This window comes from Puma concolor, chromosome D3, assembly GCF_028749965.1.
Source record: "Puma concolor isolate L17-30 chromosome D3, mPumCon1.1.hap2, whole genome shotgun sequence".
In the NCBI taxonomy this organism is placed as follows: Eukaryota; Metazoa; Chordata; class Mammalia; order Carnivora; family Felidae; genus Puma; species Puma concolor.
Window position 1 is genome coordinate 10835758 of NC_141678.1, and position 13561 is coordinate 10849318.

The window sequence follows — 13561 nt, forward strand, 5'->3', positions numbered from 1 at the left end:
ACGGGGTGCCTCACCCCCGGTGCTAATGGTTCCGGCCGCGCCGCCCCGCCCCTCTTTGGTTGCCGCGGGTTGCGCGCGCCGAGCCCACGTCGCTAGGGCCTGGCTGCGGCGGCGCGTCCGTTCGCGCTGTGCCCGGGGCTGCCCGAGCAGCTTGGGGTCCCGGGGTCCAGGCCGCAGGTAAATTGGGGTGTCGGAAGCACCCGCGGGGGAATCCACACCAGGTGGGGAAGAAGCGTGAGGTTGCAGCCGACATCCGCGAGCAGAGATGCTCAGGTAAGAAAACAAGAATGCAGGAATCTCGGACATCAACTGGGACACTGACTTGGGGATCGGGGCATATGGTGTAGTTGGAGGGGTGGGTGTGATCTGTCAGTAGCATAATGGTTAAATGCATAAGCTCTGGGCTCTTATCAGGTTCAAATTTCTCTTCCACTGCTTTAGCTTTATTTATTAGGTGTGGCTTGCATATGTGACTTCAGCTTTTGAAGCTTCAGTTTTGTCATCTGTAGAATGGACATAACCGAAGCCACTTCGCAGGACTGTTAAGAGGATTAAATGAAACAATGTTTGTAAAGCTCTTTGCACAAGGTAAGCATGAGATGATACTGGTTATTATATCCACCCCGTAAATATTTACAGCATGTAAAGACCGACCCTGTCTCCCCTGTCCCATCATGCCAAGTTTTCTTCTTGGTGCCAAAATAGACACAGACCCCATCTCTTTTTCATCCCTCTAGCATTCTGTATTGAGCACTGTATGCTGAGAATGCATATTTATTCATTAAATATTTTCCAGGAGCACCTCTCTCCCTATTGTGATATAGCTAAAAGACAGTTGAACAAATTTCTGAAATGTCTCCTGGGGTTGGAAGCTCCGTTTGAGGAGGACTGGTTGAGGGAGGACCTGGTCCTTGGGATGGGAACTTAAGAGACGGCCCATCTTCCCCTGCTGGCACTGCCCGTGACAGGGGTGCCTGCCTGATCCCCTTTCACAGGGAGTCCTGGAGGCAGGGCCTGGCAGGCAGAGCATGCCCGGTATCACCGGGGACCATGGGCAGCATGAAAACCCCCGTGGAGCTGGCCGTCAGTGGGATGCAGACCCTCCACCTTCAGCACCGTTGCCGGGGTGGCTATCGGGTCAAGGCCAGGGCGTCCTACGTGGATGAGACTTTGTTTGGCAGCCCTGCGGGTACCCGGCCCACACCACCAGACTTTGACCCACCTTGGGTGGAGAAGGCCAGCAGAACCAGTCGAGTGGGCACAGGGACATCACAGGCCTTGGGGGCCAACGGGAGCTGTGAGAACACCTCCTCCAGGGTCAGCACCCCGACCCTCACACCGAGGAAGAAGAACAAATACAGGTAACTGAATGGGGAGGTGCATTCCTGTACTCGTGAAGCCACTTGGGTTCCTGTTAGAACCCTTCTGTTCACATGCTGTGTGACCTGGGGTAAGCACCTTGACCTCTCAGAGCTGCAGTTTCCATATGTGGAAGATGGGACCAAGCGGGATTATTGAGAGTAAACGAAGTGAGGTGTGTACAGTGTGACAGTGGTGACGGTGGAACACCTGTTCCCAAATGCCACAGACCAGGCAAGTGAGACCCAGAAGGGTCCAGTGATTTGCACAGAATCACAGAGCAATTTGCGTGTGGTTGATCCGCGAAATGACAAGTCATTTGGAAATGGTTCTTGCTTGAACAAGTTAGAAAAACAGGAGTTGGTGCTAACATTGTTGTAAGTTAGTTAGACGTTTATTATTGTAAATTGATTAGGTTATAACTAGATTGTTTGGATTATTTCAGGTTAATATCAGCCTGGAGGGAGGTGTCTCGTGGTAGGCCACAGGGCTCTATCTTGTTTATTTTATCACGGGTTTGGACAAAAACAGAGAAGAGACTGACCATAGACTGGGGAGCTTACACAACAAATTAATTTGAGTGCTGGAGGCTCAGAGTCCAAGATCAAGACTGCCACCTTCTTGCTGTGTTCTCGCATGGCCTTATCTCTGTGAGCATGTACATTCGCGGAGTCTCCCCACTTCTTATGAAGGCACTAGTCCTATTCGATCAGAGCCCACCCTTATGATCTTATTTAAGCCTAATCATCTCTTTAAAATTCCGTGTGAAGTTTTGGGAGGGCATAGTTCAATCCGTAACAACTAGCCAATCATATTTAAGGGTCCGTTCTGAGCCAGGAGGACACAGGTTGGTGGAAAGACGTGAAAATGGGAATAGTGCCTATTTAAGGAGATAAGATTCAGTGAGATAGAACCAAGATTCATTATTATTATTATTATTATTATTATTGAGCGCCATGCATCTGACATAGGAGCCTTAAGGTAGGGTCGAGTGACATTAGCCGCACTGACACCTATAACAGCTGAAAATGCTGATGTAAATGTAGGCCACATTAACAGAGGTATGGTGTCCAGGACAGGGGAGGTCAACCCCATGCTCTCCTGGAGGATAGAATTTTGTTCAGGATGCTAACAAGTAGAGGGTGTCCGGTGAAAAGGTGCATAAGAGAGAGAGATGCTATTGAGTAAAACCTTTGGCACTGGACAGACAGAGGCAACAAGCAGATATGGTTTGAGCAATGAACTCAGGCAGCAAAAAGTTGCCTGGCCAAAAACCATGGAGCTGCCACCTCATAGGTGTGCCATGAATATTTGTGAGACTAATAATAAAAAAAGAAAATTGCTAAGTGAATCTAATTAAAGCTGAGAAGTCACTTATATTTGATATACTGATCCCAGAGCTTGGCCCTTGAGCCGGGCTGGATGTGAATCTTGTCTCTACCCTCCTCCTTGCTCTGGGGCCTTACCCTCCCTAGCCTCCGTGTTCCTGTTTGTAAAATGAGATGATCACATCTCCCTCCTGTGGATGTTTGTGAGAAATAATGGGTTAATGCACATGACTTGCTGCGTCCTGGGCCTGCACATGAAAAGCCCTCAGTAAACATCCAACATTTTAAAAAGTGTCTCTGGTAGTAAGGCCAGGCCAGCTTTATAACACAAGTTCAGACTGAGCGCCCTCTGTCTGCCAGGCACTGGGCTGTGTCACTTCAAATACAGTGGGACGGGCCACAGGGCTGCAGAGGGCTCAGCTGACAAGGCCACTAGGAAAAAGAATGGGGTGCGGGGGGAAGCAAAAAGGTCATATTAACTGGGACTCTTTTGGATACAAGTGACAAAACTTAACACAAACTGGTTTCAGCAGAAAAATAATGCTTGGGGCTTGTTTATCAGGGGCTCGGACTCTTGTTGGATTCCGTCTCTATCTTAGCGCGCCTTTCCTCCCATGTTCCAGCTGAGCCAGCGGCCAGCTGCTTGGCCCTTTCGTCCTGCCGGCCTATCAGGTTGGCAGACAAACATCCTTCCCAGTAGTTTCAACAAGGGTCCTACGGCAGCTCTGGTTGGATAGGATGGGTCATGTGGCCAATCCCAAGCCAATCAGTGTGGCGGGGAAGATGGAATATGCAAATTGGCCGGGCCTGGAGAGGCTGGGGTCAGGATTCTCAGCAGGGGAAAAAGACAGAGATGGGAGTGGTGGCACATGGGAGGGCTGTGGCCTCCCTGTGGGTGCCAGGCTGGGAGACAGGGACTTCGACATCTACAGGCAGCCCTCTGTGCTACTGCAGGTGCCCAGCAGGGGGGGTAGGGGCTTACGGGTTTTAGGCTTTGTTCACTCCCCCAGCTCACTGCATTTCTCTCCCCTCTGCCAGACTGATCAGCCACACTCCTTCTTACTGCGATGAGTCGCTGTTTGGCTCCCGACCCGAGGGCACCAGCTGGGAGGGCCCGTGGATGGCAAAGGGGGATGCTGCAAAACTCCATGCCCTCTTCTGGACACCCCCAGCCACCCCCAGGGGCAGCCAGTCGCCCCGCCCCAGGGACACCCCATTGCGAGCCGTTCACCCAGCTGGTCCCTCGAAGCCAGAGCCCAAGGTGGCGGCAGATACCCGGAAGTTGTCCGTGGACGGGTTAGACTCTCCACGCCCTCCGAGGCGAGAACGTTCCCATTCCCTCACACACCTGAATGTCCCCGGCACGGGTCGCCCACACACCAGTGCCTCCCACGCCAATGGGCCTCGGGATTCCAGGCCTTCCCCGTCGGGGGTGACCTTCCAGAGCCCCCTCGTGACTCCCAGGGCTCGCTCAGTCCGTGTTTCAGTGCCAGCCGCCCCTCAGCGAGGTGGGGCCACCCAGAAACCAAAGCCCCCTTGGAAATGAGTTTCTTGGTTCTCAGGTTTGCTCGTGGGTCACAGTGAGGGGCACGGTTTCAGAGGAGGGCACTGGTTGGGGGCGCCTCTGGAGAACCAGGGTCTCCTAGGTAACCACGAGGCATCGGAGAAGCGCTCGTGGGGGCAGACGCAGCGAGGGCGGGCCGTGCCTCTGTGCTGACAATCGCCAGTTCCTACCTTTGACCCCGTCGTGTGGATTTGACGGCCGCCCCTTAAGACTCCTGTACTGGTGTTGCCATGGCCACAGGCCGTATGAGTGCCAACCCAGGGAGAGGCCCGCCGCTCCCCCATCACTCCCACAACGTCTTGCCACCAAGTGTGAGTAAGTAGCACAATCGCCAACCTGGAAGGTCCCTTCTTCAAGCCAAGCTTCCTGCTCAGGATGAGTTTCCAGCTGAGTCTGGAGTTTTCCCAGGCACAGTGTGTGGACCATGGGAAACAGGATCTGGGTGACATGCGAGTGGGCATTTTCTAACTTTAATAATCATGTATTTGTTTCCATGTATTAAATATATCAGTAGCGTATCAAAGCCATGACTTTGACTAATTTGATTTTCCTTAGGGGAAAGGCCACCACAGGCCCGGGTTGCATTAAATAACAAAGGTAAATAATATAACAAGGAAGTGGCAGAAATCACGACAGTGGCGAGTTGGCCACTTGGAGTTTGGGAACATGGGCCTCATGCATTTTCCACATTTGCCGAAAGAACAGTGACGAGGACCTTGCCGAGTACAGGGGTCCAGGAAGGCCAGAAAGTTAGACGTGCGACTGGAGAGCACTCGAGACAGAGAGGCGGAAGCCGGCCGGGAGCCCCTTCCTCTCCGGCCCTGCTGCTTGTCATTGGCCACCCTGGGCCGGAGCACTGATGAGAAACGGTGAAGCCTTTGCTCGGATGGAGTTGCACCCGGAATCCCGGGATCCTGCCGGATTGGGGTGGGGGCTGGGCTCTGGCCTCTCTGTGGCCTCTCCGCCCGGCTGCACTGAAGACGGTGACCGCCCATGTGGGAGGATACTGGGCAGCCGACAGCGAGGCCGTGTGTCTGGAGGGCAGCTGGGAGTGGCGGGGACGGGGCAGCCTGCGGTGTCTGCCATCTCAAAGGTGCCGCTGCTCGGCTCGGAGGACAGGTGGCCCCAGGCTATCCGGATGAGATTTTTCCAGAAAAAGCCAGATTTCTCTATGATAGCCCCTGATTTTTTAAATGCCAGTAGTGAATAAAAATAGATACGAATATTCGACTACCTGGGCACCAAATAAAGCCGGCATAAGGCTGGAGGCCCTGGAGCTTTCATGGCGCTGGATGAGGGAGAAATTGGGGGCAAATGGATAGCCCCAGGGCGGGGTCTCAGGGCAGCCTGAAACCCTGATCCTCCCAGAGCCAGGGTCCGGCTTGCCACCGAGGCTAAAGGAAGGAATGGTTGTGTGCTGGCCCCCAGCGCGTGTGCCCTCCCCACGCAAAGGGCATCTACGAACATGACACAGACGCGGCCAGCAGCCCCGGGCAAAGCGACGTTTATTCGTAGGATGGGACTTGAGATGGTTTTTAACTTTGAAAAATCCCTCCAGCCGGGAATGGCCGGGCTCCCCCTCCTCGTGGCCCCCCGGCCTGCTCTCCGAGAAGTGAGGAGCGCGGCGACACAGGTGGGGAGTGGGGCGCCCAGGGGGAGACTCACTTCCTGCCCTTGCCCTTGCCCTTGCCCTTCTCCTTGCCCTTCTTGCCCCTCCCTTTGCTCTGGCTTCGCTTTTTCCTGGACCTGAGCACGGAACGGACCAGGTAGCCCTTCCACACGGCCTGGATGAGCGTGGCGGCCCGCACCATGCGCAGCATCTCCTGCTCGGCCTCCGTTTTCTTCTTGGCATTGACCTCCCGCTCGGCCCGGATCTGGGCGAACTCCTCCACGAGCACCTTGTACTTCTGCCTCAGCTCCTCCAGCTGGACCTTCTCCTCCTTGTGGATGCTGTCGAGCTCCTCGTACTCGTCCTGGGGTGGGGGGGCAGGGGGTGGGGGTCACCGAGCACGGGGCGCCGCCTGCCACTCTCCCCTGCGTGCACCCCCGCCCTTCCCGAAGGGGCTTCCGCCCCGGCAGTGCCGCCTACGGTCCCAGAGCTGTGGGGAGGTGGGCCTGAGGGCACCCTGTTTTCTAGGTCTCCGTTCGCTAAGTGCTTCCTCCAGGCCGCGTCCTGCGCCGGGTGCTAGCATTTGTGACCGTGGTGCCTCACTGTATCCCCTTCGTGGTCCCGGCACGGGGATGACTGTCGATCACATGCAGAGTCAGGCTCAGAAAGGTCAAGCCCCTTGCTTCAGGTCACACAGCGGGTAAGGGACACTGGAGTAGAAGCTCCAAATGGTAACAGGGACCAGCTTCACTGCGCTGTCGCAGCAGGGGGACATCTCAGGCCCTCACGAGAAACCTGGGCGCGACTGAGGGAAGCAGGGGAGGCAAGCCCGTGCCTGAGTCTGCCCCGGAGGAGCCCTGGCTCATGAGGCTGCTGGCAGGAGCCGGGTGCGGAAGGGACAGAGAGTATGGGATGTGGACACTAGATGGAGCCAAGATCGCTGGGCCCAGTGACAAGCGCTTAGTGGCTTCCGGCTTCCGGCTCCTTCCTCTCCCACCTCTCCCCACGCTGTGCGAGGCCAGACAAACCCTTGGGCCTAAGGTAGGGGGGCAGGGAAGCCTGTCTGGGGAGGCCCAGAGCTTGGCACAGACCACGGGCCTTTCCTAGAGGACCACGGGAAATGCACTCGAGAGACTGCAGCACAAATACCTGCTTCTCGCCCATCTCCATGTCGTATTTCTGGATCCAGTTCTCGATTTCCGTCTCCACTTTGTATTTCTTCTAAAAAGAAGTCAACGAGTCATTGTTTGATGGATTCATAGGAACAACAAACCATGCCGAGCTCACTCTGCAACAAGCTTTAACGTGCCTCGCCCACAAGGTAGTTTTCTCCATTTCACAGATGAGGAAACTGAAGATCAGACATGCTAACTCACTTGCCCAAGATCACAGAGCAAATGAGAGGTAGAGCCTGAATTTGAGGCCACAGGCGTCTGACTCCAGAACACTCTAGGCAGAGGGAGCAGCCAGTGCAAAGGCCCTGAGGTAGGAACAGGCTTGCGGTGTTTAAGAGCAGAAATTGAGCCAGTGTGGCCGGAAATGGAGTGGCTGAGGAGGAGCGGGGTCCCAGGGAGGTCAGAGTCAGAAGCTGCATCACCGAAGGGAGTGTCAGCGGTGGAAGCAATTTGGATCCTAGTGTAAAGGAGACGGAAAGCCATTGGGTGGATTTTGATGCAGGAGAGGGACATAATCTGTTTTTTAAAGATCAGCTCCCCTACCTACAACGGAATGTTATTCAGCCATAAAAAGGAACGAAGTATTGACAAATGCTACGTGGATGAACCTTGAAAACGTGAGCTAAGGGAAAGAAGCCAGACACAAAAGGCCACATATTCTATGATTCCATTTATATGAAGTGTCTAGAACAGGCAAATCCATAGACACAGAAAGCAGATTAGTGGTTGCCAGGGGCTGGAGGGAAGAGGGAATGGGGAGTGACTGCTTAACGGGTACGGGGTTTTATTTGGGGGGATGGAAACGCTCTGGAACCAGATAGAGGAGGTGGTTGTACAACACTGAATGTACTAAATGCCACTGAACTGTTCACTTTAAAATGGTTAAGTTTAGGGGCGCCTGGGTGGCTCAGTCGGTTGGGCGTCCGACTTCAGCTCAGGTCACGATCTCACGGTTCGTGGGTTCGATCCCCGCGTCGGGCTCTGTGCTGACAGCTCAGAGCCTGGAGCCTGCTTCGGATTCTGTCTCCCTCTCTCTCTCTCTGCCCCTCCCAGGCTCACGCTCTGTCTCTCTGTCTCTCTCAAAAATAAACATTAACAATTTCTTTTGGTGGTTAAGTTTATGTTATGTGAATTTCAGTGAAAAACAAATAAACCAACTCCCTAATCCTACAGGACAAGAGCTCTTGACTTGGGCACCATGGACTGGCTGGCTGCAGAGGGCCTGTGCCCCCCAGAACCGCCTCCCGGACGTGCAGGTGTATCTGTGCCTTCTTACGGAGGAGAGGCCCATGGCTTCCATCAGATGCTCAAGAGTCATGACACTAAGATGAAAATTGGGAACAAGTATTAGAGAATTCCTTTATGAGGAAAGAGATCCGGAAGCAAGCTGGGTGTGTGCAGGCCCAGGGTCCAGAGGAGATGCTGGAGAAGGCAAGAGAAGTGATGTGTCCTGAGCACTTAATGCACTCACTTTCCACCTACCGTCTCATTCGATTCTCCTAATGACCCCTTAGACCGATCTGCTCACTTTCGTTTTAAAGATGGCAACACGGGCTGGAGGGAATTACGAAATTCGCCTGAGGTTTAGGAGCTCCTTCAGGTCCTTTGCACGACAAGGTGGGTGTTATCATCCCTCTGGGGCTCAGAGTAGTTAAGGCACTTGCCCAAGGTCACACAGCCAGCGTGCAGGAGGATAGGACCAGTGTCTCCGCCCCAGCCCCCAGGCCCATGTGTAGCACCGGGGGTGGGGTGTAGACACTGGCTCATTCCTGCACTTCCCCTGTTCCCAAGCCCTCCTCCTCAGGGGAGCTGTTCCCTGGCTGGCTGGGGGAGCCCTACCCTGCCCCGCCCTCCTGCTAGACCACCCCTCCCCTGCCCCCGGGGCCTCCTCCCCTCCCTGCTGTCCCCTGTACCTTCCTCAGCGCCTGCTCTGCCTCCCGGTTTTCCACGACCAGGTTGTGGTGTTGTGACCTCAGCAGCAGTATCTCCTGCTGGATCTTGGCCACCCTGGCCTGCGAGGCCCGGAAGTCTGCCTTCTGCTGCTTCTCGGCCTCCCGCTTGGTGCGAAGGAGGTTGTTCTCGGAGAGCCTGAGCACCTGGTGCAGGTGGTTTTTCAGTTCTTGGATCACGAAGTTCTCTTTCTCCACCTGGGCCAGGAAGACGAGAGGCTCCATCATTACCTACGTGATGCCCGATAGTCTCAGGAGAACTGGTACCACACGCTCCCTTGCGGGGGGAGCCGGCCACCTGCGCTGTTACCTGGCGGAACCCTGCCCCCAGTGCCCAAGGGGGACGGAGACCGCCTGATCACAGCCAAGGAAATTGAGGCTCAAGGGCATCGACTCCTCTGTCTGGGGCTGTACAGCTGAGCCGGGGAGGGGTGGGGGTACTTGAAGCCAGGTCTGTCTGATCCAGACCCCATGTGCTTGGCCACCCCCTCTGTCTCCTGGCTTGAGTGATGGGCACAGGCAAGCTGGGGCGAGGCCTCTGGGCAGGTCTGGACGGTGGCACAGAACAGGAGTATCCCGTTGGCAGAGACACTAGGAGTGTTTCATGAGAGCACGAGACACACGTACTGTGGGGATTGCCCCCCGCTAATGCTTGAGGGACAAAACCGCCCTCAGAAGGTTCTAGAACAGGAATGGGGGTGGAGGATGGGGCCATTTTGTAAATAAGCTCCAAAGGCTGGCCACAAGCCCCGGAGTCTCCCTGTGAGCACAGCAGTGCTGTGACTGGCTCCTGCCAGCAGCCTGGGGGGCTGGGGTCAACTGGCAGGGGGGACCCCTGGGGGTCCGAGCTCTTGACCCCGCGGCAGCCCAAGGGTGTCACCCTCTCATTTCACACTGAGATCCAAGTGACACGATAACACTTGTCAACCCGGAGAAATGGAATTTGAGCCCAGATCTGTCCAACTTGGAAGCCCAAGCCGTCTCCACCACCCGAGTGGGACCCACTAAGCTGTTTGGGGCCCCTCTCCCTGTCCCTCGCCAGCGCTCTTCCAACCTGTGCGTGGTCTCCCCTGACCGAGCGCCCCGGGCCGAAAGAGACAAGGCCCCCGTCCTCTTATGGGGTGCCAGACCCGAATCAAATCACCAGATAAATAATCGCATAAACATTCCTCAACAAACTCTGCTTTCAAGGACAAATTCAGTGAGAACCTAAGGAGGTTCAGCCTGAGCTAGGGCGTGGGGGAGGCCGGGCGGCAAACAGTTTCGCAGGGCCTCGCGCTCTGTGTATCACAGGGGGCTGGAAATGGCAGTGCCAAGGCTGTGGAGCAGAATACTCCTGGGAAACATGGCCCCAGGCACGGACGACCCTTCCCAGCAAAGCCAGCCACAAGGTGTGGCTAAGATCCGTGACCGTGGGCTACTTCCAGGTTGCATCCCCAAAGGGCCAGGGTCAAGGCCCTCCTCCCCTTTCTGCCTCCTGTTGGCTGGACCAGCGGTGACATGATGGGGGTCTTCTGGGTCCACGGTTAGAAGCCCTGTGTGGGCGGGGGGGGGGGGGTGGTGCAGCAGAAAGGCCGGACGGAAGGAGCCTGGAGCCCTGACGAATTTACAAGGCAGAGCTTCTGTGACTGCTCCAGCTTTCCCACTAGAGAGAAACACATTTCCACCTTGACTAAGCCGCTGTCATCTTGGGTCTGTCTTGGGAGCCAAACCTATACTTAGATACCACCTCACGGGGACTCTGTAAGGCTCTTCTGAGCAAACGTGTGCACAGCATAATACATAGGTGTGCATCCCGGATGGTTATTAGGTTGGAATCATGTTATCGTTACCCCTTCTTCAAAATCCTTCTAGAGCTTCCACCTGTGCCATCTGCCCCTCGCCCTCCGAACAGAGATCACATTCGTTGATGAGGCCTCAAAGGTACTGTGTGGTCTTCTGGCAAAGCCTAAAGTACTTACTCCCCAGCCCTTTGTAGAAAGAGCTCGCCTGATGCTGGCCTGGCCTGTTCCTCCTCCCTCTCTTGCCTGGTTCACTCCCTTTCATTCTTCAGGTGTTGGCTCTGATGTCTCTGACCCTTTGGGTCTCTTGTAACACTGTCCTATGGCACCCTGCGGTTACCCTCCGTCGTATTTCTCAAAACCGTAACGAAATCAGGTCTTTAAGACCTACCTTCCCCCAAACTGCACGAGGCAGGGACAATGTGGACTCATTTATGAGACCCGGCACCTAGTAAGTGCTCCTAGCAGTACGCGTGGGGTGAGTGAATGACAGCAGGCGTTTAAGTCACCAAGGCAAAAACCCGACCGCCGAAAGGGTTCGCTTCTCCATGCGGCCCCTTCCACGGTCTGACCGATACCTCTGCGTCCCTGTTCTTCATGCTCGCCGCCAACTCATTCTCCAGCGCATCAATGATGTCCTGGTTCCTCCTGTTCTGTCTACTGACATCCTGTATGAACTGAGTCTTCTCTCTGGCTTCCATGGGGCTGGTGAGTAGCTTCTCGAACAGGAAGCCCCGCAGTTCCATCAGGCAGTCAATAAAACGCTGGGCTTCTGCGCTTCTGCCCAGCGCGTGCGTCTCCGAGAGCTTTGCCGCCTGCGGGTTATCGAGCAAGAGTCTCAGGACGTCTTTGGTGGACTCTCTGATGTGCTCCATGAGCGGCAGTAGGTTGGATTTCTGCAGCTGCACGGAGAGGAGGCGGTCTCTGAGCCATCCCTCGTCCTCAGACTCTTCCTCCTCCTGCAGCCGCCTCTCCTTATCCTGCAGGTAAGCGACACTGTCCAGGAGGCTGCGACACAGGTCCTCGTGCTCTCTCACCGCCCTCCTGACGTCCCCTCCCAGAATCCCCTCCAGAGCCTCGTCCTTGGAAGCCAAGTGTGAGAGCAGGGTCACCAGCTCCACCTTGTGGATGGTCTCGTCCAGTACGGACATGACCCTCTTGGTCTCGATGGTGGTGAGTTTGGACTTCGAGGGGACCAAGGGTTTTAGCGGGGAGGCCGGCTTTTTGGACAGCTCTGCCGTCAGCCTCATTCTGTTGATGTCAGGGCCCTGGTAGAGAGGGGCCACGGCGAGGACATCGAGAGCCATTTTCCGAGCGGTCTCCCTTGCCCCTGTGCGCCCTGGGAGGCGCAGACGTTGGCAGACTACGTAGGTCTCCTGCCGTTAGTGGCTCTGGCGACCCTGCGAAGGAAGGAGTAAGCGGTTAGTGGTGCGGGGCTGCACGAAGGTGGCTGCTGTGGCCGCAGCGGCCACCGACCGTCAACGCCGAGAGCTCGTCCCGGGTGCCCCGCAGCTTTTACGCAGAACCTCTCACTGAAAGCAGTTTCTAGCATTGTGACGGCATCGGACACGAGGGAAGGAAGACCAAGCGTAGAGGTGGGTCTCAGGCACAGATGTCAGGCAGGGCACGCCGGGAGTGCAGACACCATTCTGTTGAAGCGACTTAACTAGGTACGATATTAAGCATCCCCAGAAATGGGTTTGTTCAGCCATTTACATTAATGAGCATTTAATCGCAACAGACATCGTTTCGGGTGACTTAACATGAATGAATAAAAGTCAATGCTATTGAATTTTTTTTTTTTTTAAGCATCTAAATATAGAAAGCCAGTTACACGGGTGATGGAAATAGTTGAGAGGCTAACCAGGGAAGGGGAAGCCACCCAGCCACCGTCAATGGCAGGAGGCCACCACAGAAGGAGCTGGTGGTGAGCTTGGAGGACGAGGGTCACCCAGGGGAAGCTGGAACCGCACCCATTTCCTGTGCAGGCAGGGCTATAGCCCCCCCAGGAGCTGTGGCCACCGCTAGAAACGCAGCCCAAAGCAGAGAGAAGAGGAAATACCGTGGTTTCTTCTTCCTCCCACCCTCCAATCCGACACCAGCGCCTCCCATTGGCCAAACCCCGGGGGAAGCCAGAGGACAAGACAGTGGGCACAGCAGCCTGCAGGTGTCAGCAGCCCGAGACAGAGCAGCACAGGGACAGAGGGAACAATGCGGCTGCGAGCAAATGGGACTGGGACCAGCAGAGCACATCTGCGCTGGTTTTTAAGTATGTATTTTAAAAGTCAGGGGGGGCGCGAACAGTGACTTTGAAACACAGTCTTTCGAACCTGCTTCGCTACGTGCGATGTCGCATCTCGGACTGGATCCTGGAAGGGGAAACGGACATTAGTAGGAAAATGTAAAATCAAACCAAGCCGATGGTGTCGTTAACAGCATTGTACCAATGTTAGTTTCTTGGTTTTGACGGACAGACCCATCACGGTTATTGAAGATATTAACGTTGGGAGAGCTGAGTAAAGGGCATTTGGGAATCCTGAACTATCTTTGCAACTTTTCCGTAAATCTACGGTCATTACGAAATAAAAAGTTGAAAAAACTCTGAGAAATTTGTGGCAGCGATCAGAAATCGATCGTGGATGTTGTCTACCTGGCACAATGGCTGAGTACTAGCTTCGCAGTAGCCCCACTTGGGTTTAGACCCTTGCTGGGGGGACCCTGGGCTACTTGTCCAATCCTCCTAAGCCAGGGCTTCCTCACCATAAAACAGAGATCTTAAGGTCCGGTGAGAAGTTG

The 13561-nt window shown here is 55.1% G+C and overlaps 2 protein-coding genes and 1 long non-coding RNA gene across 3 annotated transcripts; 2 read left to right on the top strand and 1 right to left on the bottom strand.

The window, feature by feature from the left end:
* Positions 1-41: 41 nt before the first annotated feature.
* Positions 42-4778, top strand: RITA1 (RBPJ interacting and tubulin associated 1). Its single transcript, XM_025933523.2, has 4 exons — positions 42-273; positions 442-588; positions 996-1361; positions 3726-4778. Exons 3-4 carry the CDS (start codon positions 1051-1053, stop codon positions 4231-4233), a joined length of 819 nt encoding a protein of 272 aa, XP_025789308.2. The 5' UTR covers positions 42-273; positions 442-588; positions 996-1050; the 3' UTR covers positions 4234-4778.
* A 1112-nt stretch (positions 4779-5890) lies between these two features.
* Positions 5891-12072, bottom strand: DRC10 (dynein regulatory complex subunit 10). The gene is made up of 4 exons (XM_025933516.2): positions 11344-12072; positions 8949-9182; positions 7010-7081; positions 5891-6224 (listed from the first exon to the last, which is right to left on the bottom strand). Exons 1-4 carry the CDS (start codon positions 12070-12072, stop codon positions 5913-5915), a joined length of 1347 nt encoding a protein of 448 aa, XP_025789301.1. The 3' UTR covers positions 5891-5912.
* On the top strand, positions 8209-11851 carry LOC147575298 (uncharacterized). Its single transcript, XR_015242240.1, has 3 exons — positions 8209-8652; positions 10839-10907; positions 11752-11851. It is a non-coding gene; the product is annotated as an uncharacterized LOC147575298 (long non-coding RNA).
* Positions 12073-13561: the final 1489 nt, after the last annotated feature.